This window comes from Dermochelys coriacea, chromosome 2 (genome assembly GCF_009764565.3).
Source record: "Dermochelys coriacea isolate rDerCor1 chromosome 2, rDerCor1.pri.v4, whole genome shotgun sequence".
Taxonomy (NCBI): Eukaryota; Metazoa; Chordata; order Testudines; family Dermochelyidae; genus Dermochelys; species Dermochelys coriacea.
The window spans coordinates 39,070,259-39,097,022 of NC_050069.1; the positions used below are offsets into that span (position 1 = coordinate 39,070,259).

General features: G+C 41.2%; 1 protein-coding gene across 4 annotated transcripts in view; it reads left to right on the top strand.

The window, feature by feature from the left end:
• The first annotated feature begins 486 nt into the window (after positions 1-486).
• Positions 487-26,764, top strand: part of YWHAZ (tyrosine 3-monooxygenase/tryptophan 5-monooxygenase activation protein zeta) — a 29,038-nt gene continuing 2,760 nt past the window's right edge. The window contains exons 1-5 of one of the 4 annotated variants that reach the window (XM_038389263.2): positions 487-636; positions 3,288-3,591; positions 24,605-24,728; positions 26,339-26,502; positions 26,624-26,719. In XM_038389263.2, coding sequence (XP_038245191.1) covers positions 3,298-3,591; positions 24,605-24,728; positions 26,339-26,502; positions 26,624-26,719 — 678 coding nt within the window. In that variant the 5' untranslated portion in view covers positions 487-636; positions 3,288-3,297. Of the gene's footprint in view, positions 637-663; positions 838-1,354; positions 1,885-3,287; positions 3,592-24,604; positions 24,729-26,338; positions 26,503-26,623; positions 26,720-26,764 lie in introns of those variants that run through there. The other 3 variants (XM_038389266.2, XM_038389264.2, XM_043507503.1) reach the window with 3 other exon arrangements.

Here is a 26,764-nt window from a genome sequence, read left to right on the forward strand (position 1 = left end):
CTGCTCTAAAGAGCGGCGGCAGGGTTAGTCAGGCTGTTTTGAAACGTCGTGCGCCACATGGGAGCCGGGGCTTCAGCCAGCCACATGTGGGGCTATTTGAACTGAGAGACGCCGCCCTAGCGAGCCGAGGTAGGGGATGGGGGCAGCCTCCCCCAGGCCCCACGGAAGGTACCTCGCACAGGTCAGCAGGAGGGACGCCCCTCCCCGACGGAAGGCGGCAGGGTGGCAGGTCTGTGTGGGGGAAGGGAGAGTCGGTGCGCGGCCTCTCCCAGCCCGGCCGCCAGGGGAGCGGCGCGGAGCCCGCAGGCGCTTGCTCACTCACACGCTGCAGTTGGAGGCAAAGGCGCGCGCCCGCGGCAGGGGCTATGGCGGGGCTAGGCGTGTCCCCGGCGGTGCTGCGCGCGCCGACGCCAGCGGCGGTTGGGGCGGCCCCCGCCCTGTGGGGCGGCGGGGAAGGCGCTCGCTCCCTCGCGGTTGCCATGGCCCCGTTTGACGTCACGGGCAGTGATTGGCGGAGACCCCGTGTGCGGCGCTGGGAGAGAGGCTGCAGCGGAGAGAGCAGCAGGGCTAGAGAGCTACAGTCCGTGCCGGCTACCCGCCCAGAGACGCTCGCGCCGCCGCTTCCTCCCTACACAGGTAACGGGGCCCACGGCGCAGTCAGCCCTGCGGGGCGTCCGCAAGGGGGGAAGGAGCCGGCGGGATAGCGGCGCCCCCCCCTCCCGCGTCCTTCCGCAGGCAACAGGGCGGCTCCCCGCGCCGGGCTCCGCGGGCAGGGCGCGGGGGAGCTGGCCCCCAGGTAACTATTCCGCCGCTGCGGTCGTGGCCTGCGCTGCACAGGTGAGGCCGGGTCCGCCCCTCCCTGTGCCCCCTGCCAGGTTGCTGCCTTGGAGAGGGGGAAGATGGAGCCGTTGGGGGAGGCGGGGGCAGTAGCGTGTGACCCGGGGCAGGGGGTCAGCGGGGGCTGCTCCTCTGGCAGGTGGGGCTGCCGGGCGGTGGCTCGTTCGGGCCCGGCCGGCAGCGGGGCAGGGGGCGCAGTCCCTCCGGGTCCGGTGCGACCCGCCCCACCTGAGCGCGCGGGGCCCCGCCGGCCGCGGAGTCGACTGCCGGGAGCAGGGCGCGTAGCGTGTGGGGCGCAGGCGGCTCGCTGGTTGGGTGCGGTCTCCCGCCGGCAGCGCTGCCTCCGCCTGGCCGAGCGGGGTTCCTGGAGCGCCTTGGTGCGGTGGCCCCGCCCCGGATCCCGGTGCGGAGGGAGCCGGGGCGTCGCTGGGGACCCCGGCCGTGGGGCGTGTAATGGGCGCTTTGCCCGGGCTCCCGAGAGGCCGCGGCAGCTCCGATAGGGCGGTGACTGCGCTGGCGCCGCGGGGCGGGGTCCTCGCCCCCTCTCTCGCCCGTGTGGCGACGGCGCCGGGCTGCGGCTTTCCCCACTGTCGCTCTGTGTCGGGGCGGGGGCGCGGCCGCCTCCTCCCCCGCCGCTGGGCTGAGGTGAGCGGGGTTAGCGCGCACAGTGGGCTGGGCTCTGGCACGGATCCCCCATGACAAAGAGCCCAGCCGAGGCGCTGCCTGTCTCGGAACCGGGCGGATGCGGCGGCCGCAGCGCGGGAGGGGCGGCGGGAGGAGTCTTGCCCGGTTGTCCCGCCTCGCCCACGCCGTGTGGATTTCATGGTGTAGCCGCCCCGCGCTCGGTGCAGCCGTGCCGGCTGCCCTGCGCTGCGGAGAGCTCCAGCAGCACCATTTTATGCTGTCAAGACGCGATCTAGTGTACGGAGGAATTGACTGGCATTTTCTCACCATCGCTGTGCTTCGTGAAAGTAGCTTCTCTTCTGTTAAAGTGCAGCAGTGCTGTCCAGGATCCTGCCGTGCCAGTCTGCTAGCGTTAGCTGGCCAGTAATCACAGTTTGATCAGCTGGCTTTCAGAGAATGTTTTAACCATATCTGCCCTGTCTAATCTATGCTGGGTGGCAACATTGCTGTAGCGGCAACCATTATGTAAAATGGCTTCTTAACAGTGTTTGCAGTGTGGTCAAGGCCTTAATCCACCCTGGAAAATATTACAGAGAAATAGAGCAACTGTTCTCGACCAGTGTTGGTTGAAACAGCTACTGAAACCCTTGAGATGACCTGATCTCTGAAAAAATCTGCATTTTTTTAAATTGAGTTTAAATACAAGAAATTCAATTCCCAGTAGTCTTATGTGAAGTAAGACAAATAAAACTGTTGGGGAGCAATGGGATGGCAATTGGAATAAGTAATATAAAAACACACTTTTTAGCCTCATCAGTTAAGATACCAAGGAATCTTATAGCTAGTGAATATTGCAGGGCTTGAAATAATTACCAAATATTATGAATCAAAGACTGGTGAAATGAGTGTGGGGGTGGTGGACTCTAACCATTCTGACATGCAAAAGACTATATTTTAATCAAGTTAGATCAGTATGATTGAAAGGGCTTGTTAAGATGCAGACCAAAAGGTCTACAATGCACCTAGCTAACACTTGCATCTCAATGAGGGTTTTTACTCAAATTGGGCAATGTGCCCATCAAGCCAGTGAGGTGGAAGAGCAATGCCCAGGTGAGAAGCTGAGCCCCTCCGTTTCTAGGAGGTCTGCAAGCGTATGTGGGTGTATGATTGGGGCCCAACCTGTGATATCAACTTCTGGCTAGTAAGTATCTGAAAGTTTAAAAACTCCTTCTGGCTGCTGCAGTTATTTTTCTTCATTTTAGAGCCTCAACTTCTTGAGGGAGTTGGGAGTTTTGTGCAACTAGTTCAGTTGCACAACTGGAGTTGTTTGGGGTTTTTTTAATTTCTGTTTTTCATTTATTTTTTGGACTGGTCTTCCTCTGAACTGTTTAAGGGTCAGCAACTGATGCTGCTTCCACTTTGTTCTCCAATCATCAGAAAAATGAAACTGACCATATGAATGAAACTTAATCATACTGATGCTGCTTGGAAATAGTCTGAAGAGAACTCTGAGCAGTGGCAAGAGGCACTTGAATGGTCTACATACTTGGGAAAGTACAGAAATGGTGCACCTTAACCTTCCAAATATGATGTGATCTCTGAAATGAAAGATTAGAAGTGCTAAAGGTTTGAATTTGTAGAAATGTCATGGCGTGAAGACTTTTAAGTCACTGGTCTTATAAATGTCCAAGCATTGAGCGCCTTAGTTGCATAACTGACAAGCTAGAATATTTATATAATTTTAAAAAAGACTCATTCTACATATGAGGCTAATTTGCCCTTGATGAATATTGTTTAAATAATGCCTTCCTATTTTCCCTCTTCAGAAAAATCAGCATGGATAAAAATGAGCTGGTGCAAAAGGCCAAACTGGCTGAGCAGGCTGAGAGATATGATGACATGGCAGGCTGCATGAAGTCTGTGACTGAGCAAGGAGCTGAGTTGTCCAATGAGGAGAGGAATCTTCTCTCTGTTGCTTACAAAAATGTCGTAGGAGCCCGTAGGTCATCTTGGAGAGTCGTCTCGAGTATTGAACAAAAGACGGAAGGTGCTGAGAAAAAACAGCAGATGGCCCGAGAATACAGAGAGAAAATTGAGACAGAGCTAAGAGACATCTGCAATGATGTGCTGGTGAGAGATAATAAAACTGTATTTAATTTATGTTTGCTTAATATTGCAGGGTAAATAGTTTTGGCCCTCTTTAAACTACTATTTTTCAGTCCCTTGCTAAAAACTGAGGCATTCTTTGCAAAGCATCCAAAATCTTCCCCCATACACCACTTCTGAAAAACAAAATTAGATAACTGAGTGACTTCTCTTCCTTAAATACATCGTTCCAAAACTTCTATGAAAGTCCTCATGGGCATCAATTCTAACATATTTGTAAACTTGTTGAAACTCTTTATTGTACATAGACTTTATATTCCATTGATCTCTTGATTATAGACGTGTTTGTATATAAGCAAAAATATTGACACTATACTTATCTATGAATGAACTAATTAAGGGGCATTGAACCTGGTTTCTTTCAAAGAAATATTTTTTTTCACATAAACCAGATGACTTTTGTATCTGGAATCTTCAGTATACTGTGCTGCTTGTATGAGGTTGTAATTCTCACTATGGAAATTGTGCCCCTCCCTGGGTAAGATGATGTAATGTTAGTTATGACTCAGCCATGCAGAAAACTGTCTGCACAAGGAGGCAGTAGCAAAGCTACTGATGCCCTCTTCAAGTTACAGCTTTTAGTGATAAAAGGTATAACAAAGAAGGTGGTCTCTAGAGTTAGCCTACTTTTATGGCTTGCAGTATAGAATAAGATTTGTTAACGTGAGGGATGAATGTTTAAGTTTCTAATTATGATAATTAAGGTGCCAAAAACACTCTTCGAAGTATCTAGTTACCTACATTTTTCAAACTTTACAATAATACACACATACTGGTATACAATGAACTCATTGCTAGTGAGTGTCTTCCTTTTGCATGTGTGCTGAGGTAGAAATCCTATTGCTAGTGAGAACAGCGACAGTAAATCAAGAACTTCACTGAAATTTTGTGATATAAGGATTCAAGTTATACATGTATATGTTGTAAAATCAGCTAAGATACATGCAGGTGTTGATTAAAATGGTATGCATGCTTTAGCTGAACCCTTATTTTAAACTTCTATTAAGGTTACTGACTCACCTTAAATCTTGACTGGTGGATAGTCACTAGATGAAATGAGATATGATCATCTCTTAGAATGAACTGAAATGTATGGAATACAACTTCTCCGAAGAGAAGAGAATATGGCAATTTCAGCATCATCTTGAGTGTCTAGTTCTATTTAGGGTCTGTCTTCCTTGGAGATTGGCACACTAAAAGTACTCGTGCAGAATGTGTCTTAACATTAATATAAGGATAACTTTAAAGTGCCTATGGAACTGAGACTGCCTACCTTACGCAGATGTAACACTATTAAAACAACTTTCTCAATGTGAAGTGTGCTTCAATCCGATTAAGGACTACTAACCAAAGCTGCTAACTCCTAATTTTATTTCAGTAGGTTTCATATTGGTGGGAGAGAACAGCATTTTTGAAAAGGACACTGCTTGAGCAGACTTAATACAAAATTCAGCCTTGTAAACTAGATTCATAAAGCTTTAAGGCCAACAGCTTCATAAAATATTTCTTAATTCTGCTAAGATTTTTTTTTCTCAAGCACGAAAAACAGATTCTGAAACAAGGTTTTCATTGTTCCTGCTAAAAAATAAATCAGGAAACTAAAATATTAAACTATTTCAGCATGTTTTAATCTAAGGTATCTGTGTGTGGAAAAAAAGCCAAAAAAAGCCAAAAAAAAAAAAAAAAAAAAGCCTGTCAGTATCCTTCAGATTTCAGAAGGGACTTTAAATTGTTTGCTGTATTTGGTGATCAGAAATATAAATTATCTGTTTAGATAATAACTACTCAGCATACTTAACTGACTTCAGCCAGCTAAAATCTTGCTCTTCTGGGTGTGGCCAGTCCAGTTATACTTAATCAAAACTAAACCTGTTTGGACTAAGCCACCATCCAGATGAAACAATGCCCTGGGCAGTGACTTTTTTGTAAGAAAACTGCTCTTCTAAATGCTAGGTTTAATTAAAAAAGTTAGACTATTACTATCTTATGTATCCATGTGACTAGTATTAAAAATGCTTTCAAAGGTGCACTAATTATCAAGTTTAAAATTTTGGGTAAAGAATTAACATTTATAGCTAAACTCACTCTTCTTTCTTGACGGATAAGATGTCCCATATAGACTCGTTAATTAAACTAGTATGTACCAAGAAGTTTCTGTACCAAATTCGATGACTTGAGATGGGCAAACGGGATAAAATCCAGTCCACATTCATTTTAGCCCATGTTACTAGGTGAGAGAATCAACTACAACAGCATATTTTAGCTGCATATTCAACATAGGGATCTGCATGATACTACTATCTGAGTGAAAATGAAAAGAGACTTACTCTAATTGTAAGTTTTTGTAGTTGGACTCTATAGAATAGCCTACAACTATCCATGTAGCAAACTAAATAACTTCAGAGGGAAATGAGAGAGCATAGTTATTGACTCTGATTTTATATAGACAACTGGATCTTAAGTGTGGGTAATAAAGTTCCAGTTATACACGGTTCATGGCCTTTACAAAGTTCCATGCAAAAACTACTCAGGCTCCCTATACTTCCCTAACAAGCTCCATTTAAATGAATGTATTCGCTTTTCTTTCCCACTCTACTTGGTCATTAAATAAATGACTTTTAAGCTGCTGCTCTCCCTCGGTATTTGCAGGGTCATTCAGGTAACACTGCAAGGTGTGAAATATTGCACCACAATTCACTGTGGAAATAATAGATATCCTAATCGTTAAATTGACAGATTAGGAAAGTGGTGGGGGGAAGCCCTTTAGTCTACTGTGTTTGTGACATTACCAGAATGTGGCGACGATTGTGCTGGAGCTTTATGATGCTGCGTTTGTAATTTGCTGGGAACATATAAAAGTGGTAGATTAAAACAAATAGCATGAACACAATCTATTTGGGGCAGTGGGTTGGGATTTGGAAGACCTGGGTTCTGTTCCCAGCTCTGCTGCTGACCTGCTGTGACCCTGGTATTACCAGTCTTTCATTTAAACTGGAATTATTCTGATATGGAAGCGTGGGAAATTGGGTCAAGGAATACTTTCTAAAGGACTTCATAGTATGTATACAGGTACTGGTATTTCCAAAACACTTAACAGCTATAAAGGAAGCGCAGGGTTTCAGACAAGCATTGGCCTATGCCAGTTGCTAGGTGCTCACTTAAAACATGAGCAATAGCTGATAAATTTACAATGGAAAGTAGTACTGGGGGAACGCATACTTCATAGATTCTCAAAAAGAACAGGAGTATTTGTGGCACCTTGGAGACTAACAAATTTATTTAAGCATAAGCTTTTGTGGGCTAAAATCCACTTCATCGGATGCATGCAGTGGAAAATATAGGAGGAAGATACAGCTATAGATAGATATATTCATAGATTCTATAGGCCTAGCACATTGCACATACCAGGGGCTCCTTGCATTCCTCCATCGCCCTCTTAAGCTCCTTATGTGCCACCTTCCCTGCTTTTCTGTTTCAGGGAGTCCCTGCAGCTCTTCCATGCTTGAGTCTGTGTCCTCCATTACCCCCCTGCACCTCCCTTCCCGGGCTCTATTTTCCTTTTCCCAATCCTTCCGCAGACTGCAGGTCACTGTTTCCATGCCCCCTACCTCTTTTCCTCTTCTGGGTCCCTGATTTCCCTCATCACCATTCTCACCTATGTTTCCTTGTATGTCTCCCTTTTGTCCACTCGCTAGAGTTGTCTCCCACAAAGCCACCCTGTAAGACTCTCTTTGTCTGGCCTCTGACGGAAATATCTTCTCCACACAGCAAGTTAAATTGCTGCCACTGATATGTGTAGGCAGTACCAGGAAGCCTGCTTATTCTCTGAATCCAGAGTCTGTGGTGTTTCTTTTTACATCAAAATCAAGAGAGTTGTCTTTTGGTGCCTAGAATACTCCCTGAAATTTTGGAATTGATCGATGCGATGTCCCAAGTTATTGTTAGACAGAAAAATGCAGTTGAGTTTAGGGCCTTGTTTTGCTCAGCCAAAAAATCCAGGGACAAGTGGTCTGTCCATGGACTCCTTGAATGAGGTAATGAGGCCTTCTTCCTCAAACTGTGTCTGTAAAACAACTGCTTCATACTAATTTCAGGGTCAAAGGTTTACAGTGGCACTTCTTCATGGAATTGCATCTACTTACACTTGCTATAAGTACTCACTGTAAACTGAAGCTGGGTAGCAGAGAACTGAAGGAAGAGGGCAGAATTTAATCATCCACCTGTATTTTTTTTGGTATACAGTTCTCTGAAGTGCATATAATAAAAACCCCAAATTTTATGCGTCTGTAAAGGAGCATAAGTAGCATCAGAACAGACCCAAGTGACTGCTTGTTCTCAAAGTGCTGCAGCAGGGATGTCTGTTGCTTTAGTTTTGGGAATTGACCATTCTAAAACTATTTCATATTCCATTGATAAAGATATATAGGTGTAAGTGGTTAATATGCTATCACCTAGTCATATTTACCACATTCCATCTGTACTTAATCAGATTTCTGGATCAGCTGTTAATGAGTAGTACTAGCAAAATTAACATCCCCCACTTGGCTTGTCTAGGGTTTGAGTAACCTTTGAATGCTTTTGCAGATCGACATACATGACTATATTTTTACTTTAAAAGTGGCATGTAACATACTGTTCTACTTCTTCCAGCCTACTAATTTTTAGGGAACACCGCCGTAATTTTTCTGGCACATAGACTGGTGGGTTGCTGGTGGGCTCTAATGGTGTAATAATGAATCAGTTGGTTGAGTTCAGTGGATTGTTGTTTTTTTCAGCAGCTGCATTGCTTAACTCTTGTGATACAATATAATTCACTATACTGTGAAAGGTTTTAACAAACTTGCCAAAAAAGATATTCAGTACTTCCATGGAAGTACTATCGCTGCATGTAATTTTATGGGCATTTAGCATCTTTTCTAAATGTAGACTTGATATTTAGTTTCCATGTCAATTCATATTTTTTGTCCTGTATTCAAAACTTTTTGGATTATGCAGAAGAAGTTTAGCCAAAATTTTTGAATCAAGAACTTTATTTGCATTTTCAAAGGCATCTAAAGAGTTGTGTGCTCCAATTATTAAAATTCAGTGGGAGTTGAATGCTTAGTCCCCTTAGGCTCTCTTGAAAAATCTTAGTCATTAGCAGTTGTAATATATCTGTTTTTCTGTTTTAGAATCATTCGTTTAGACTATTATATGCTAAAGAGTGTTAGAAATTCTAAATTCATGAATTAAATTGTTAGTCTTTTGGATTTACAAGTGATGCATTGAAGGTAACCAGTATATTTCAGAGAGATTACTAGCTATAGTTCAATTTTTAGTTTTCCATTAAGGCTCTAAATGAGGTCGCCTCTTGATTTAACTGTCTATGATCAGTCTTTCCATTAGGCTTCAGTGTACAGTTGCCAAATTATTAAATAGGAGGCAGGTGCAAACTCATTGAGTCTTCTGACTTCACACCGTTAATTTGTGAGAATTACTTCCTGGTTGTAGCTGCACCTATCTGAACTCTTTTCCCCATCACAAAGGTATAGGAACTTGCTAAAATAACAAGATAGTTTTCCTTTAATTCTCTTACAAAAGGTTTCTAGTCATGCTGCTAACAGCTTCAATATTACAAAGCGGAACTGAAACTCTGTCAGTCATCAATAACTTGGAGTTTGAAATGGACTGCTAGCTACCCTGATCAATTTGGTGTAATATAAATCAGAATGACAACATTGATTCTATTAATTCTTCTGCAAAGGTATGAAACTTTGGCTCACTAACAGTGTAGCAAAGTGTCAGGATTCCTCACAGTCAAGATACGTGGTTCATTCTTAACAATAAAGCCTTATGGACAAAGGAAAGGACAACTATCAATATTGTGTGTTCTGGCCTTGATCTAGCTAGATGTATTTGTTGCACCAATCACCATAGTGACTAGGTGTGAGAGATCCCCTTATAAGTGCAAGCAGGAACGTGGAAAAAGTCAGTACAAGTTTCATGGAACAGTCAGTATTTGGAAGTGAGAACACATCTTTCTGATAGCCATTTGTTTTTCCCTCGTTAATTCCCACCTGACTTTAATGTCTAGCATGACTAGCAAGAACTACATACAGTGCTTAGTACTATATGATGGCATCTGAATAAAGCTTTTCTTTAACTTTTGCAAGAACTTAAAAATGAACTTGCCAGTAACAAGTAGGAAACTGACAGTACCAGAATAAAAATGACAAATATTTGGTCAGTTGCCTAATACTATAACTGTCTGTTTCCCTCTGACCCCCTGCTGTTGCTTGTAGCTTTCTACGGATTGTTGATGAAACTATTGTAATAAAGTTGCCTTATTAATAATCCATTCCTCCAGGCCACACTGCTTCTAGTAACCAGTTTTGCTTAAGCTCAGATAAATTTCTATTTGAACAGCATATCTTGGGTATGCCTCAGAACTAGATCCCTTTACTTGCCACGCATGTTTATGTATCTGGCTTACTCTGGACTGAACGATATTAATTCATGTTTTTTTCCATTGCTGAAACTCAACTCTGTGAGTAAGTCCTGGTAAAACAGGTGTTTGGCTAACTTGTTATAATTACTAGTCCTCTACTAGTAAAGGACAGGGTAGCCTAAAGCTCTTGACAGAACTCTTGTAATCAAGAGCATCTGAAGAGGCTTCTCCCTAGAAGTTGCCTGTAGCAAGGGAATGCTAAGTACATAGTATCCATGTGATCCTCAAACTAGGAGAAAACTGACATCTTAAAGGTTCCTTTTTATTGGCAATAGTTTCAACTTTTGAGATAGCTTGATTAATAAAATCATTTAATGCTGCCATTGATTGGCATTTATCAAATTATACTCAGTGTGTGAATTCTTTTCTCTTTCTCCTGCTGCAGAGGGAGAAAGACAAATATATGGAAAGAAGCCAGAAAACTTGTATTTTGTAAGTGATGGCTCTCGTACTCCAGACACAACTGACGTTTAATAGTTGCTGGATGGAAAACAGTCATAACTACAAATCCCAGTGTATATTGCAGAAGAAAATATCTAAGTTTATCATAAAATCTGATCAAGATGAGACCCTGTAAAAGTAGATGTACAGTCCTAAAATGGAATATCACTGAGACAACTATGGTCCTGCACTGTTGGCATGCTCATAAGTTTAGATTTAATATAAAATTCCATTTGGAACACAAACTAGATCAAGATCTTTTCTCCTTGTGCTGTGTGTGCACTGAAAAATAACTCAACTTAGATTGTCTAACATATGTTCTTTCCCTACTTCATTGGTAGGGAGAAAAACCTCTTAAGCAGTTCATTTGAAACATCACATACATAATGCTGTAAAATATAACTTACACTAAGGCAGTTAGTGGCACCCTTGCCTATTGTAGAATGCTTAGTTCCTATTGCTTTCAAAGGAGTCCAGATCTCGGGCAGTTTGGACAATGTTGCACTTGATCTTATGCATGGCCAATTATTGATGTACACAGCCTACATGAAGGGAAAGAATGTGCAAAATATACTTTTTTTTTAATAACACTGTAAATTACAGAAGTATCTTACAGCTCTGCACTGTAATCTCTCAAAACTAGACAAGTAAATTTAAATGACCAAAATGTGCTACATCTTATAAAAGATTTGATGGACTGTCACTGATTTGCTCTGTAGAAGGGCAAATGGAGAGCCACTAATCACCCATCAACCGGCCATCCTTATTTTTTCCTCTGTTATGTTTCTTGCTCTTTTTTCTGTCTCTTTATATTCCTTTCTTACTCCAGTCCCTACTATTCCTTCTTAAAGAAACACAAAACTTCTTTGTAATAGATGATATCTTGCATATGGAATTAACATAATGACAAGGGTCCACCATCAAGTGTGGTAGTTTTACTTGTATCCCCTCTTAGGCTAAAAGCATTTTTGGTCAGGCACTCTTCCTGTTACAGTACCTCTCATAACAGGGCCATGATCCTGATTTGGGCTTACGTGCTACTGCAATTTAGATAATACTGAAATAATCTTGGCAGTTTCTACAAAACATAGCCAGATTTAAGTACCAATGTTTGATGCTGTACAAGACACAGATCTGATTGCCTGCCTGCAGGAGTTTATAATACAGAATCAAATAAGACTCAGAAGGTGGTAATAGAGCACTTTTTTATATAAAGGAAAAGTGTGGAATTGTCATAAGCCTCATAGAAATGGGTTTTCAAGAGGGATTTAATAGAAGATGAGACTCCAGTGTCCTGGGATAGGAAGGTCCATTTCAGAAATAGGTTGCATAAAAGAAGGTTAGGACTGAGAAAGACAAGTGTGGTAAGACTTGATCAGTAAAATATCCTCCAGTACTTTTAATCCCTTTCATTCCCTAGTAAAATTAATTTTGAATATAACATTGTAAAATAAACAAGTTTGGTATTAATGTTAAAAAATGGCATTGGTTTTGCTATAAACCTGATATGACACTGATTTGAGTTCTTAAACTAGCTTAATTGTTTTATCAGTCCAACACATTTACAAATGCAGGCCGTCAAATTTTTGGTCCTTCTAAAGTTTGATGTCTTTCCAACATAAGGTCTGAGTTTTATATTAGTGCTTCTAGGCTTTTCTTTCATTGGATATCTTAACAGTAATCAATGGCTTTAGTGTTCTAGGAAGGAAACCTTTGATAAAGTATGGATAAGTTCTTACAGGGCAGACTTAATTTAAATCAAATTGATTTAAATCACTAGTCAGGAAAACTCGATTTAATCATGGATTTTACATAAAAGTGCATTCTTGTTGGTTATAATCTTAATACATATTCTTCACAAGTTGGAGATGTAGGTTTCATTTTTAGAAGGTACACCCTATGCATTTTTTAAGTGATTTATTTTGAAAACTTTTCAGATTAGTTTTACAGCTACCTGAAAATGAATTATTTGGTTATTTCATTTACCAAAGGTAATTGAAGCAGATATTTATGAAGTCATTGGGAGGTGAACGATCTCCATTCAACAGGTCAATCATTAATATGTGTAGGATTTTCTTGCCATGCTGTATTAGGAGGAGAACATCACCAGATACATTTTAATTGTTTTATTTAACTAAAACAACAATGTTATGTATTCTGGATTTTTTTCTTCAACAGCAAACATTTATTTTAACAAAACAAGCATATAAATTTTTAATTTAATTAAACATTCAGTTTTTTTAAAAATCAGGTTTGTTTTTGTTAAAAATTTTTAACTAAAATAGTTAAATGAAATATTTAAAAAAAAAAAACAACTGTCAGCCAGGTCAACATGCCAAACTTTAAAATATTGGCTTCTGCAGCTACCTTGGTCATCTTCACCTTCGTTTTCCTGTTTGTTCATAATCTGGAAAAGAAAAACTAGCTTTCCTGCTTTTTCAGGTCCCAAATGATTTCTCAATTTGAGGTGGATTAGTCCAAAGGACAAAAATATTATTTCTTCACTGGCAGAAGAAGCTACTGCTGTTAAAAGTGAGATGATCACTTCACAAGTCTCTGAATCCAAGTGCTTAAGTGACTTCCACCAGTTCACTGCTGTGACTTTCTTTAAAACATCATCAGTAAACAAACATTTCTTGAATGGTTGACCCTTAGCTCTGAAGTTTATTATAGTTGGCATTATGGGGGGATGATTGCTGGATGTCCATGTCATAGCCAACTCCTCTTCTTCAGCAGTTAAGGCTTGACTCTGGTACTGAGTATTGAGAATATTTGCAACAAAATGAGCTGGAGATTGTGCTTGTCCCATTTGTTTTTGGTTTTTTTAATGCTTGTAATTTAAAACTCTGTCATTGCATATTTCTCTTTTTAAGATCTCATTCAGTTCCTTCCAAATTTCAGTAGTGTCAGCAATAAAACAGCTATTTCCCTACATTCTGTTCAAGGCTACAGAAATAGGCTTCAGGGTACTCAGCATGTGTTCAACATTTCTCTTAGGCCCAATGTTGAGAACTTTTGCTGTTACAGTACCATCTATTTTTTCATGATTTTGTTCACAAACTGTCATCAGATTAGGCCAGTTCTTGATATAGTGCTCAAAACAGTCCACTACTGAGTTGCATCGCATATCTTGTGGGAGAGTTAGCTTGGTTCCTCCCATTTTTTTCAGAGCAGCTGCTGCAAAGTGCAAAACACTTCTGTAACAAGCAATTTCAACAACATTAGCCTTTATTTCTGGAACACTAAAGTCTTTGGCTAGGAGGTTTGTCAAATGAGCACTGCAACCGTCTGTTATTAGCTTGGGACTCTACTCTAAATTTCTTCTCATCTTGGATACATTTGCTGCATTGTCTATGACCAAGCTGCTAGACATTTGAATTTTTTCCAGTTTGTTACAGCTTTTATGCTACTTCTTGTAAGTATTCTGCTGTATGTTCATTTCCTGATGTATCAATTGTTTCTGTCAGGAAGACATTCCCTTCTGTTGTCACAGAAGCACATACTACAGGATCATTGTGGACATTGCTCCACCCATCAAGACTCAGGTTAACAATTTCACCCTCTAGACCTTTTGCATACTGCTCAATTTCTCTTTCATATACTTTATCCAGCGATTTGCCTGCAACATCTGCTCTGTTGGGTGGACTGTATCCTGGTCTTAATGACTGAACTGTGTTAATGAAGTGTGGGTTCTCAATCATACAGAAAGGCGAGTTTGTTGTGTAAACAAACCGGGCAATTTTTCATCAATTACCTCTTTTTTTTTGTAATCTGCTTGTTCTTATCACATACTTATCTATAGTTGTTCTGGATGATGGAGATTTTTTTTTTTTTTCTTTTTGCTACAGGTGATGTACTGTGGCTATGTGACATACATGATGTGACTGAAACACTATCATTGGCAGATAACTCTGAAACTATAGAAAATGATGGTGATCTCGAAGGTGAATAGTCTTCAGAATCCTGTATGTTGAGGATGGATTCTCCTAAACAAAAGTCAAAGCAGTTATTTAATTATTATTACCATACTGCACATTTAGTATTCTCATTGCATTCACTGACACTCAGTACCCTTCTAAAGGTGAAATTGTAAAAGGAAGATCTGCCTATTTCAGCTTATTTTTTATCACAACTGCATCTAAAATGATAGTACCATAGAGTAACAACTATATTTTTTGCTCAAACATGAGAATTCAACAATAGTCCAAAAGGAAGACAGGCAGTCCTTAAGAAAAGTATGAAATATAAAATTTTACTAACCTGAAGATCCTGCATGTTCAGACATGTTCCTTTCATCATTTTCAATGCAGCTTCCTCCTGAGAAGGAATACTTCTTATGATGTTGTTTCATTTGGGCAACCAGGCCTTGCATTTCTTTGTTGCACTCTTTTTGTGTTTTGCATGCATGCCTGTCTTTCCCACAGGTAGAGGAACTTCATTAAAATATTCCCAAACTGGGTCTCTTTTATGACCTGCTACCATTATATTTCCCTTTTAGTGTTAGAATGGTATGGTAGATCTCAAATCAGTGAAGGCTACACTCAGACCTCAAGACTTCTGGAATATGCCGCTTAAACAGTTTCACTTTTGTTTCTCCTGCCTGTCCCTCTCTTCTCACATTTATTTCCAAACTTTTTCTCCTTGTCCAGATCTATTCCGCCCCCAACACCCTTCTAGTCATTGAATTTTTTGAAAGTGCACTTTTAGAGAGAGGTAAGGGATTGACTCTACACAAATTTGCAGAGGGACAATAGGATTGAGGTCTGTTATGTCTCGCCTCTAATTATGTATTTATTTATTTTAAAACATTTTTTGTCCTTAACAAGCATTTTATCTCTGGAGACACAAATCCACATTTTGAGAACTGCATTTCTGATAGTATCTTCTAGACTGAGCACAAGTCCCATTTGGTAGATTAACCTAAATCTATAGAGAAGCCCCTGAAATCCCATAAGATTGGGTCCCTAATCCATAAACTATTGGAACTAATTTACAAAATTTTTCTTAAATAGTACATGAATATATTGTCTCATACTATAGAATTAGAATTTAAATCCCTATTCCATGTTGAGATATCTTTGAGTGATGATGTATCTTAATAGTTTTTTTCCTCAAAAAGCATTTTATCAATATCATTTGATTTTTATCCACCCTGAGTTCTTACGTATTCTTTCTCTTAAATTAGGTATATTGCTGTTAATGAGCAGCTGATATCTTTAGGACAAGTGAGCCTACTCCTAATGGCCTGCCCTTGTTTGTCAGAAGGGAAATACTTTAAATAGAACGCTGTATTGCAGAAACCTTCCAAAGGTACAAAATTAATTATTCAGCATCCCCAGGTGGCAACATTCATTTTTACTGAAAGCTTCATCAACAATTTCATTAGTGTATACACTCAGAACTAGAAGCAGCTGGCCAAAGTAGGACATTAGTTTAACATCTTCTGTTGGATTAAGGAACCTGTTCCTGCCAGGTTAGTTTCACCAAAAGAAGTGAATGAACACATTTTTCTACGAAGGTAGTTCAGGCCCCAGATGCCAGCAAAGGGCTATTTTAATCTCCATGGGTTGCGTTCCAGTCTTCGGTTGAAGTCCGGAGCACAACTTCATAGCTCCAGTATGTACACTGCCAACATGAAGGAAAAGCACTTGCATTGCAAAAAGTTTTGTTTGTTTTATTTATTTTAAAAAATACAAACAGTAAGCATCTCTGGGATAAACCTCATTTTGCTGGACCACAGGAACAAATTGCTTTAAATGACTAGTCCCAAAAGAACATATCTGCTACATTTGTAAATCACCATGTAAATTTACAATGTACAGATGTTTTAATGGTTTTCTTGATTTTCTAACTAGCTGGTGGTTTCTCAACAGCTGGAACAGTGGAAAAATAAATCTCTTGCTTTGGTCATTTCTCAGAGTGGAACAGTAAATATCCTTGTTGGCTAAGATCACTAGTTCCAATCTAGCCTAAGCTAATATGCAAAAAAGATGCAGTGGCAGTGTGCCACTGTTAACTATAACAAGTGTTCTTGACTGTTTCATCATAAGCCTAGAAATAGATCAGGACTGAGATTCACTGGCAGATTAGTGAAGCTTGTGCTGAAGCTGTCTATATTGTATCTTGATTTTTTTATTCTGTTTTAAAGATTTTTTTTTTTTTTGGTAGTACTGAAATTCCCTTGGGTAGGGATAGAAATGTGTCAAGTTTCCTCTTTAAGTGCTGGTCCATATGTATATTCCACACGTGAGGTACCCACACATACCATGTGCCCAAGTCTGAAGATTTTAACAAGCAGTGTCCATTGGTCCCACATGCATAATAGATCTCCTTGCGCTCCTAAGTAAGGCATAAGAGGCAGTGTGGGTCAATGCCCGCTCAGTTGCTTCTTACCATCATATGGCCTGACTGTGAATCCAGTGTCCTCTCCTGCTCCAGTCTTTCTTTCAGAATATCCTGTAAATAAGATTTTAAGTAGTTATTCTTTTAGCATAGTATAGTTAGTTTTTAGTATAGCTTGTTTTCCCAGACCAGGTATAGTCCCTGACCGTGGGGAGGCAATCCAGAATCCTGGGCTTCAAAAACTGTCTCCTGCTGTGTATACCTCTCCATCAGCGACGAACATCAATGCTGCCTGATGCATATTTTGACAAAGTGCAGCACTTGTTGCTTGTTTCCACTGAGAACTCTCAAAGTCCATGAGCTATACCTTAGAAAACTTAGTGGAGAAGGCCATGAGGTCTCTCCCCGATTTGGCCAGGGAGATTTGGTACATCGGCCTCACCAAATGAGCAGCACCCCTCCGAGGACATGCTTAAGAGTGGAGCCCTCAGTTTCTAAGCATAAAGACATCTTTCTCCAGGGATTTCCATGAGAGCAAGGGACACTCTCATGGGCACAAAGACAAACCCCATTGAAGGCCATCCATAAGAGAATTGCTTCTTCCCTGAGCCCACCAAGCTTGGGCGACCCCCTACTTGCAGACCCTAAGGAACTGATTCTGCAAAAAACCCCTGAGACTGGAAGATGAAGCAGGTAACAAAGCATAAGGACCATCATCCCGTGGTCCTGTCAATGAGTGCGGCTCCAGAATCTGCAGTACCAACTCATCTGCCCAAAAAACACACCTCGACTAAAGATGTTCCTGTATCGTCAATGCTGACCACCGAGATCCCTGCACACTGGAGTGCAGAGATCTACACGGCGCTGGAGGATATCTTACTCCCCCTATCTGCAGTCTCCCCTTTTGTCTGTCCCAGCCCTCCTGAAGGACATTACTAAACTGGAAGATACTACTTTGGTATCTAGGAACCATCTCCGAACCATCAGGCAGGATTGCCCTAGTACTGACAGCCCCACCATTCCAATAGGAGTGATTTTTCCACCCCCTCTCCTCCCCCAGATTCAGAATGAATCTGATGGGCTGGTCCCTCCTTCATCCCCAGAGAGCCACACGCAGACTGTTGATCCAGGATAAGTCACTACTCTTATGTACACAATTACCCTAGGGACCAGTGGTTTCCCATTCCATGCCCCCCTACCCCCAATGGTTGGTCCATCTTTTTGGCCTTACTGTGGGCTGTGGGATCCCTATACCAGCTGTCCAGGACCCACCCAGGAGTCTTTCAGCTCTTCTCCCAACCAGTTCCATCAGTGTATGAGGAGGAGGGAGGGTGTTAAACTGGAACTGCAGGTACTGACAAGTTCCAACAGGAGTCTCCACCTCTTCTCCAGATGAGGCAGTTTCTTCTTCTTCCCCTCGACACCAGTAGACCATAAGCAGTACCAGGGCTTGTTACAAATAGTGGCTGACAATCTCAAGTTATCTCCGGAGGAAGTCCAAGACCCACACCACCAACTGTTGGACATTCTGCAGCCTCAGGTCCCGAGTAAGGTAGCCCTTCCAGTTAATGAAACCATATTGGAACTTGGGAGATTAGTCTGGCATACCCCAGTGTCCTGTGCTCCCACACCTAAGAGGCGCTATTTTGGCAAGGGGGAGCTGAATTTCCCAACTCTCTGTTGGTGCAGGCTGCTACAGAATGAAATAGGTCACAATACCTAAGGATCCCATTCCATCAGACAAGGGTTCCAAGAGATGACCTCCTGGGCAGAAAGGTTTTCACTGCTGACTTGCAATTCTGCTTTGCCAGTTACAGGGCCCTGTTAGTCAAGTATGACCTTAACTATTCTAGACTGGAAGCCTTTCTGGACAAACTTTCCTCTTAGGAAAGAGCCCAGTTCCTCTTTTAGAGGCGGGCAGACTGGTGGCAAAAACTGCCCTTCCGGATGCAGTTAATGTAGCAGATAGTGTTCGGAGGTTTATCTAGTGGTATTGTTATACAGAGGGATTTATGGTTGCAATCCTCAGGCTTCCCCAGGGAGGTGCAAAATACCATCCAAGACTTTCCCTTTAACAAAGAGAACTCCCTCCACTCGTTAAAGGACTCTCACGGTCTACCCTTTACTCCCTGGGGATCCATCCACCAGTCCCCAGGAAGAGGCAGCAAAGGCAAATCTATAACCCAAGACCACCTCCTCTTCCTCGTGCACTCTACTACCAGTGTCCTGCCGAACCTCCCCGCAAGTGACAGCAGACGTAGAAGTCCCACTTTTTCATCCCCCTCTACCACTGTGACCACAACCCATTCCCAGCCCACTGCTTGGACAGTCAATATTCTGGAGTTGTGAGCAGTCCACCTTGCATGCAAGACCTTCCTCCCACTCATTCGCTTCCTTCATGTTCAAATGGTGTCAAACTATCAGGAAGGTGCGAGATCAATCCTGCTTTGTTTGGAGACAGTCAGGCTTTGGAACTGGTGCATCAGGCACAACACCACCATCCAGGTGGCATACCTCCCAAGAGTTCACATTGAGGCCTTAGCAGAAAACCTCAGCAGGCACTTCTCAGCGGACCACGAGTTGGAAATCCGTGACTGCATTTTGTCAGGCATATTCACCCTCCGCTAGGAGACCTCTGTGTGTCTCAAACGAACAGAAATCTTACTCTTTGTTCCAGAGGAGCCATAAGCCATGACTCCAACGGTGACACTCCTGCTGGCAAGGAAAAGTAATCTTGGATATGCCTTTCATCCCATCCCCCTACTTCACAACATCTCTTCCAAAGCACCCGTGGAAGAGGCCAATGTCGCTCTCCGAGCATTCTACTGCCCAGGACACTTGGTTTCAAGAGCTGTCAAAGTCAGCCTGTCCTCCAACCTTTCCAGAACTCTCTAACCCTGCCCTTGTCTTGAGTCAACCCCACAATCCAGACTCTTCACCTCACGGCCTCGTGTTTGGATTGGTGTTGGAAATAGAGCACTCTAGTTAGTCCCCTGTCAGGTGATACTTACCCAGAATAAAAAAAGAATCAATACCTGTTTGGCTAAATGGAAACACTTCTTTGCCTGAATGTAACAGAATCAATCTCACCCAGTCTCGCCAAGCATCCCTATAGTTTTAGATTACTTCCTGTCTCTAGAAAAAACTCCTGGTTTCTTAATCAGCCATTAGTGCCTTCCTCCCCCCAGTAGATGGGTGCTCTCTTTATTTACCCAACTACAACACAGTTCATGAAGGACCTCATCAAGGCCTTCACATCAGTCATTAAACCAACACCAACCACTATGGAATCATAACCTCCTGCTATCAAAGTTCTGGTCCTTCATTTGAACTTGTAGCAACATGTTCCATGGCCCACCTATCCATGAAACTGGAGTTTCTAGTGGCCATCGCTTTGGCCAGGAGGGTCAATGATCTGGGAGCTCTCATGGCGGACTGCTCTTCATGGTATTTCCCAAGGACAACATATCCCTTTGCCTTCACCCTATGGCTTCTACCCTAGGTCATTTCTGAATTCCACCTTAACCAGTGTATTCAGTTGCCTGTTCTTTTTCCAAAATCCCACCCTTCGTCTGAAGAGAAGAGACTTCGTTCCCTCGATGTCAGGCAAGCACTGGTCTTTTATCTGAAAAGAACCAAGCCTATCAGGCAGTCTCTAAGACTCATTGCGATAATAGAGGTGTCCTGTGGTCAAGCTATATCATCTTGGAGGATTTCTAAGAGGGTTTCTGGCTACATTATCAAATGCTACAAACTTGCTCACCTCCATGGCAATATAATGGCCCACTCCACAAGAACACATGCTGCCATGGTATAATCCCTACAGGAAGTCCCAATGTAGGACATACGCAGAGTAATTATCTGGAGTTCCATGCGCACATTTGGTAGGCATTATGCTCAAGTCCAGGCCTCTGCTGTGGATGTAGCAGTGGGATTTGCAGTACTGCATGCGTTTTTATTGACCACTTCCTCACACCCATCTCCAGTCAGAGTACTGCTTGTCAGTCACTTATATGTGAAGTGCACATAGGGACCTGTGCTCTAAGAAGAAATAGCGGTTACTTACTGTGACTGGGAGTTCAAGATGTGTGGTCCCTATCTGTATTCCATTATCTGCCTTCCATCTCCTATGCTTCAGATCTGGATTGGATTTGCCGTAAGAGGAGGAACTGAGGAGCTATTGACCTGCACTGTCTCTTGTACCTTCTCTCGGGAGCACAAGGAGATCTATTGCACATGTGTGGGCCAATGGACACTGCTTGCTAAAATCTTCAGACTCTAGTGCATGTTGTGCACGCATACCCCACATGTAAAATACATATAGGAGTCGCACATTTCAAAGAACTTAGTTACAGTAAATAACTGCCATTTCTTGAATTTGTGTATTATGTACTTTGCCGTGGTATATAGAAACATAGATAATACATCTCTAATCTGATTAGAGAAGACAATCGAGCAATTTACAAAGCTAGTGGCTGCACAGCAAACAGAGGTAGACAAAACTAAACATTGATAGACTTGTGGGTTGTACAGTGCTGAGCACACTAACAGACATTCAAGTTAATGCATGGTGAAAGGAATAACTCAAACTAATACATTTTTTGGGTTGTATGTGAACAGTAACCATTCCAGAAAGGCCCAGCTATAACTGTGGATCGCTTAATACATGGCACTGGTCCCAAAAAGCTGCAGACAGTGGATATGTAGAGAATGGAATAGTCAGTATTTTTAAGCATCTTATCTAAATAGTCTTTGCTTGTAGTTAGGATCGTATAATCTAAAAGATGCAGCAGAAACAAAACCCAGTCATATGAGAAATTGGAAAGGTTAGGTTGTCTCCTTAATAAAGGAGACTGATAAGGAAGGGATAAACCTTGCTTCAGTACGTGCTCCCCATTAACTGCCAGGGGTTGGGGAGCAATGCATAACTCCTATGTTCAAGGTGTGTTGAGCGAATTATTACACCTTCATTTTCCGAGCAGCTGGCTGCACTGCTAACGTCTCAGCTGTACAAGAGGCTTTCCTAATTAGTAATCCTTTCTACCACCAGTGCAAATACGTCCCTTCACTTGGTAGTAAGCAAACAAAATTATTAAGCAATGGGTATTTTTATAGATTTAGAATTTAACCTGGAGCTGTGGTAGTGGGGAGTTGTTATGCTACTGATTGCTAACTACCAGACTTCCTAAAAGAAACTAGTTACACTTCTGCATAGCTGGAATCATGCTGCAGAAAACTTTTGGGGGTAATTCCAATTTCTTGACATTTGTAACTGAGAATGTGTAGATATGGCTTATCTGAGGGTGGGGGGACTTGTACCAAAGGGTTATGTGTATACTAACTAATCTGGTAAACATTCTTTTCAGGGCTATAATTAAGAATGAGTGGACTGGCTTTTTTTCTTTTTAGTTCTTGGAATACCTGGAATCGCCTCTGAATTTAATGAAAGCTGCAAATTCTTGACACTTGTGAAAAGCAGGTCATAAGACTAAAATTTTGAAGGGTGCCTGGTTAGAACAAAGATTAGGGTGTTCTCCCTCGCTGTGATACTAACTTGCTTTTGGGTCAGATCTCTGCCCAAGGATTGGCCCTGCTGCGACCATTCATGCCAGAAGCAAGAACCCACCAGTCAGTTATCTCGTGTCTCGTTACGCATCTGTAGGAGTTGATACCTACTTCACAGGAGCTGAGAAGATGCTGTGAGAATCGCTAATCTTATGAAAGATGCTAGAAGTATGCAGTACTAAAACTACACTAGTGGGCTTTCTCTAACCTTGATAGAGTATAGACAATAGACATTCCTTCTGGTCTGACTCTTGCTTCCACCCACCCAACATCCTGGCTACCCCCATCTGTAGGGGGATGGAGAGACATTTGGCTTAAAGTAGTTTCACATCTTGAATGTGGGTGGAGTTGGTCTTCAAGTCGTATTAAATTTCATGACTCATGAAAATTAACAGCGACCCTTTTTAAGAGTATTGCTACATCCTTTAATTGGTTCACTCCTCCCATATCACTTTACTCAATGAGACACCTGGTTTTTCCTGCTACTTCACATGCTGTTTGCCAAATCTGGTACTACAGGTGCCAGTATAAGAATTCAGTACAAGTGTGTTCTGAATATGGGGATAATGTCCTTCCCCAAGAAGGAAACATGCATGTTGCTTCTGCTCCAACTAATCTCCTAGTTCAGTCATGTAGTCATGCTGCAAAACTCTCCATAGTTCTGGAGTCTTGAACACCCCCCAATTCTATCATGAGTTTGAAAGGATAATCTAAGAACAGTGTGAGATAAAGTTGAAATGTTAGGGGTTTTTTTGTAGAACTTAAGTAGCAGAAAAGTTATCGTTAATGAATAGTCTCTTATCAAACTTTTAACATTACATACCCCAGATATCCTTAAATTATAACATGCGTAACTGCCTCTAAAATCTCACTTAACTTTAGACGAATACTATGCCCAACTTTTTCAATGTGGGTGTTAAACACCTAAAGAAGTGGCCTCCACTCTTAAAAGAAAACTGTCATTTATGTAGGTGCCTAACTTTAAGCACCCAAGTTGGGGGAGGAAACTTGACTACCATGCTAAATCTGAAATGTCCTGAAAAGTCAAAAGACAAGTACTAGAGATGGCTAGTCTTTGCTTTTCCACCACAATAAAACTGGCTATGTGGCTACACTTCAGCTAAAAACATGCTACAGTGTTTTATTAACATAATTATAAACATGCACCGTTAAATTATGTAAGATATAGAATATTGTTAGGATAATAATGTCCCAGGATGATGATGTCCCAGTGTAACGTACAGCTAATATTACTAGGTACAAAAGTGTCAAGGTGAATAGTTGCATTGAGCCAAGTACTGTAGTGTTTTTAAATAGTGCTTCTATTTCACTACTGATCAGAATCTGATTTACTCTAAACTTTTAGTAGTGATGTCTGGAACAACATTTGAGAACCAATGTTTGTAATATTGTTTCTATCTTTCTGTTAAAATATTAGGCAGTATATGCAGGCATACTGTCCTCAGTTTAAGACTCCATTATTAGAATAATTTACAACTAACAAAATGGAATTATATTCAGATTGAGGTAGAGAGGTTATAAAACCAAACATTAACTAGAATTTTTTGTAATCACTGTCTTATGTGAAGTATAAATACATTGTTCCTTTTCAAGGTACTGTTACTCATTCCTCCTCCAGTTAACCCATTTTAAATCAGAATTAAGGAAGAATATGCTAGAAAAACAGTCAAGAATTATGTATGGCATGTTACACAAATAGGTTTTAGGTACTCTCTAATAAGTGACTTCAAACAAATGTAAAATTGCTTTGTAGCCTGGGAGATAGACTCCACATTGTTGCTACGTAAGCGCTAATGCAGATACTACCGTAGCTGAAAAAAAATCTCCCAGTTTATAATGCTTATTCTTTCGTAAAGTGGAGTTTCATAGGCAATTAACCTACATTTCAGTTATTTAGGTGTTTTGTACTGCTGAACATTCTGTACCTAAAACAATTCCTCCTGTAGATCGCAAATGGCATATTCAGCAAAGAAGTGGATAAAAACTAGGCTGACTAAAGCTTATCAGAACCAAGTTTTCTTGACTCTTTGAAAAACCTGCAATATAATTAATTTGGTGGATCTACAATACTATTGAAAGGTATGGTTGCGTAAAACATAGTACTCTTTGTTTTGATTTTAGTCTCTGTTGGAAAAGTTCTTGATTCCTAACGCTTCTCAAGCAGAAAGTAAAGTTTTCTATTTGAAAATGAAAGGAGACTACTACCGTTACTTGGCTGAAGTTGCTGCTGGGGATGACAAGAAAGGTACAGTATGTCAGCTTCTTGTTAAATTTGTCAAAAAATGGGCTTGCTTTAAATGGAACAGTGCTCTTTCTCTGATTCTGGGAGATGATTAATGTTAAATAAAATTAAAAGGTGGTTTAGCTCTGTGGTTATAGAAATTCCCAGTTTATTGCCTAAATGTGGTAGGTCAAAAGCTCTCAAACAAGAGTCACCAGGGATTCTCCCTTACAAATGTGCTTTGCAGATCCCCACTGTAGCAAACGTGTGGTTGGTCATGAAACACTCCTGAAGCAGTCAACCATTATGCTTGTGTATGTGTATATTCCTAGTTTCAGTACAGAGATGAATTCCCTTTGCCCCAGCCATCTCCATTCATATTTTTGCCTTTGGGTGGGGGGTCAGTACCCTACCCTTTCTCCACAAGGCTTAACATTTAGTTTTTTTGCTAAACTTGCTACACTTCTGCAATATTTTTTAAAATAGCTGACAAACTAGGTGTTGACCCTCAGGGAGGCTGGAACTCACCTTGGAAGGGAAGGGGCTAATGACCCAGGCTCATGATGTACTGGAATGAGAATTGTTGTCTTGAGCTGAGGCAGACCTAACCTCCAATTGAAGTGTCCAGATCTAAGAATTGTATTGCCATCCAATTAATTGGATTGCTTATTGTTTTAGAAACTAATTTTACCTGTCTGCTGTATCTACATAGATGCAAACTTGTAACAACCTAGTAGACAGATTAGCAAGGGTAAGCAGTACCCCTATAGCTTAGTCTCTTAGTCCTTGAGGGTTCAAACACCTACTTTGTCTATTTTTTTAAATACTGTAAAATTGTAGCAAGTCTAACCAAAAAAAGGTTTGTCTTTCTAATTCTAAACTTGTACCCTAACAGTTCATGGTACGTCTCTTCTGCTTTGTTTGCAAACTGTTCAGAACTGACTTTGCTTTGAACCCTAACTGAATGGTGTATGGGGCCAGTGCAGTGGCACCAAAACAGTACCCAGAGACTATCTGTGTCTTCCCTCAACAAAGAGAAGAGATCCCCAAGTTACATATTTGTACCTGACAGTTATTTGTGTAGGAGAAATAGCTTCACAAAGTTTTGTAAGCAATTGCAAATGGGCTTATAATGGTAAATGTGGGAGCAACATTAATCTGCAATGCTGCCAACCCTGTCTGTAATAAAAAGTAGATTTGGAATCCTTTGCAGCATTAAAGAGACACTGTCAGATGAAATTGTAGTTTTATACATATAGTTTAGATACTAGAATTCTGAAACTTATGGTAAATTGTTTGTTCCTTGCCTCTTCATTCTTTACTAAATGATATAAAAATGCTGCAATGCTTGGGTGGCAAATTCAGCTTTACATATTGACCAGCTATCTCCATCAAGGCTTATTGTGCTTATTGTGGGCCAAAGCTAATTTGGACATGTTGCTTTGATAACTGGCTAATTCTGCAAAACTGTTTTTAAAACAGTACTATGCTGTGAAAATATTTGTAAAGCTAAGATCTCCTTATTAATGAGGAAACTAAACCCTAACATATTACTCATGTTCGTTGCATGATAAAAACATAGGTCTTGAACACAGCTGTGTAAATGCATCTAAATGTGCATGTTCTTCTTGAAGGGATAGTGGAGCAGTCACAACAGGCGTATCAAGAAGCTTTTGAAATCAGTAAAAAGGAAATGCAACCAACACATCCAATCAGATTAGGTCTGGCTCTAAACTTCTCTGTGTTTTACTATGAGATTCTGAATTCCCCGGAGAAAGCCTGTTCCCTTGCAAAGACTGTAAGTTTTTTAAAAAGAATCAAAAGCTTAAATGTTTTATGTAACCTATATTATATGGGCAATAACATTTTTTTAAAATGTATTTTTATTTTTTTTTTTTTTTTTAAAAAAAACCCTCTAGGCTTTTGATGAAGCCATTGCTGAACTTGATACGTTAAGTGAAGAGTCATACAAAGACAGCACGCTAATAATGCAATTACTGAGAGACAACTTGACAGTAAGTACCATTAAAACTTGCTTGTTAAGTAAGGAATTTTATTAC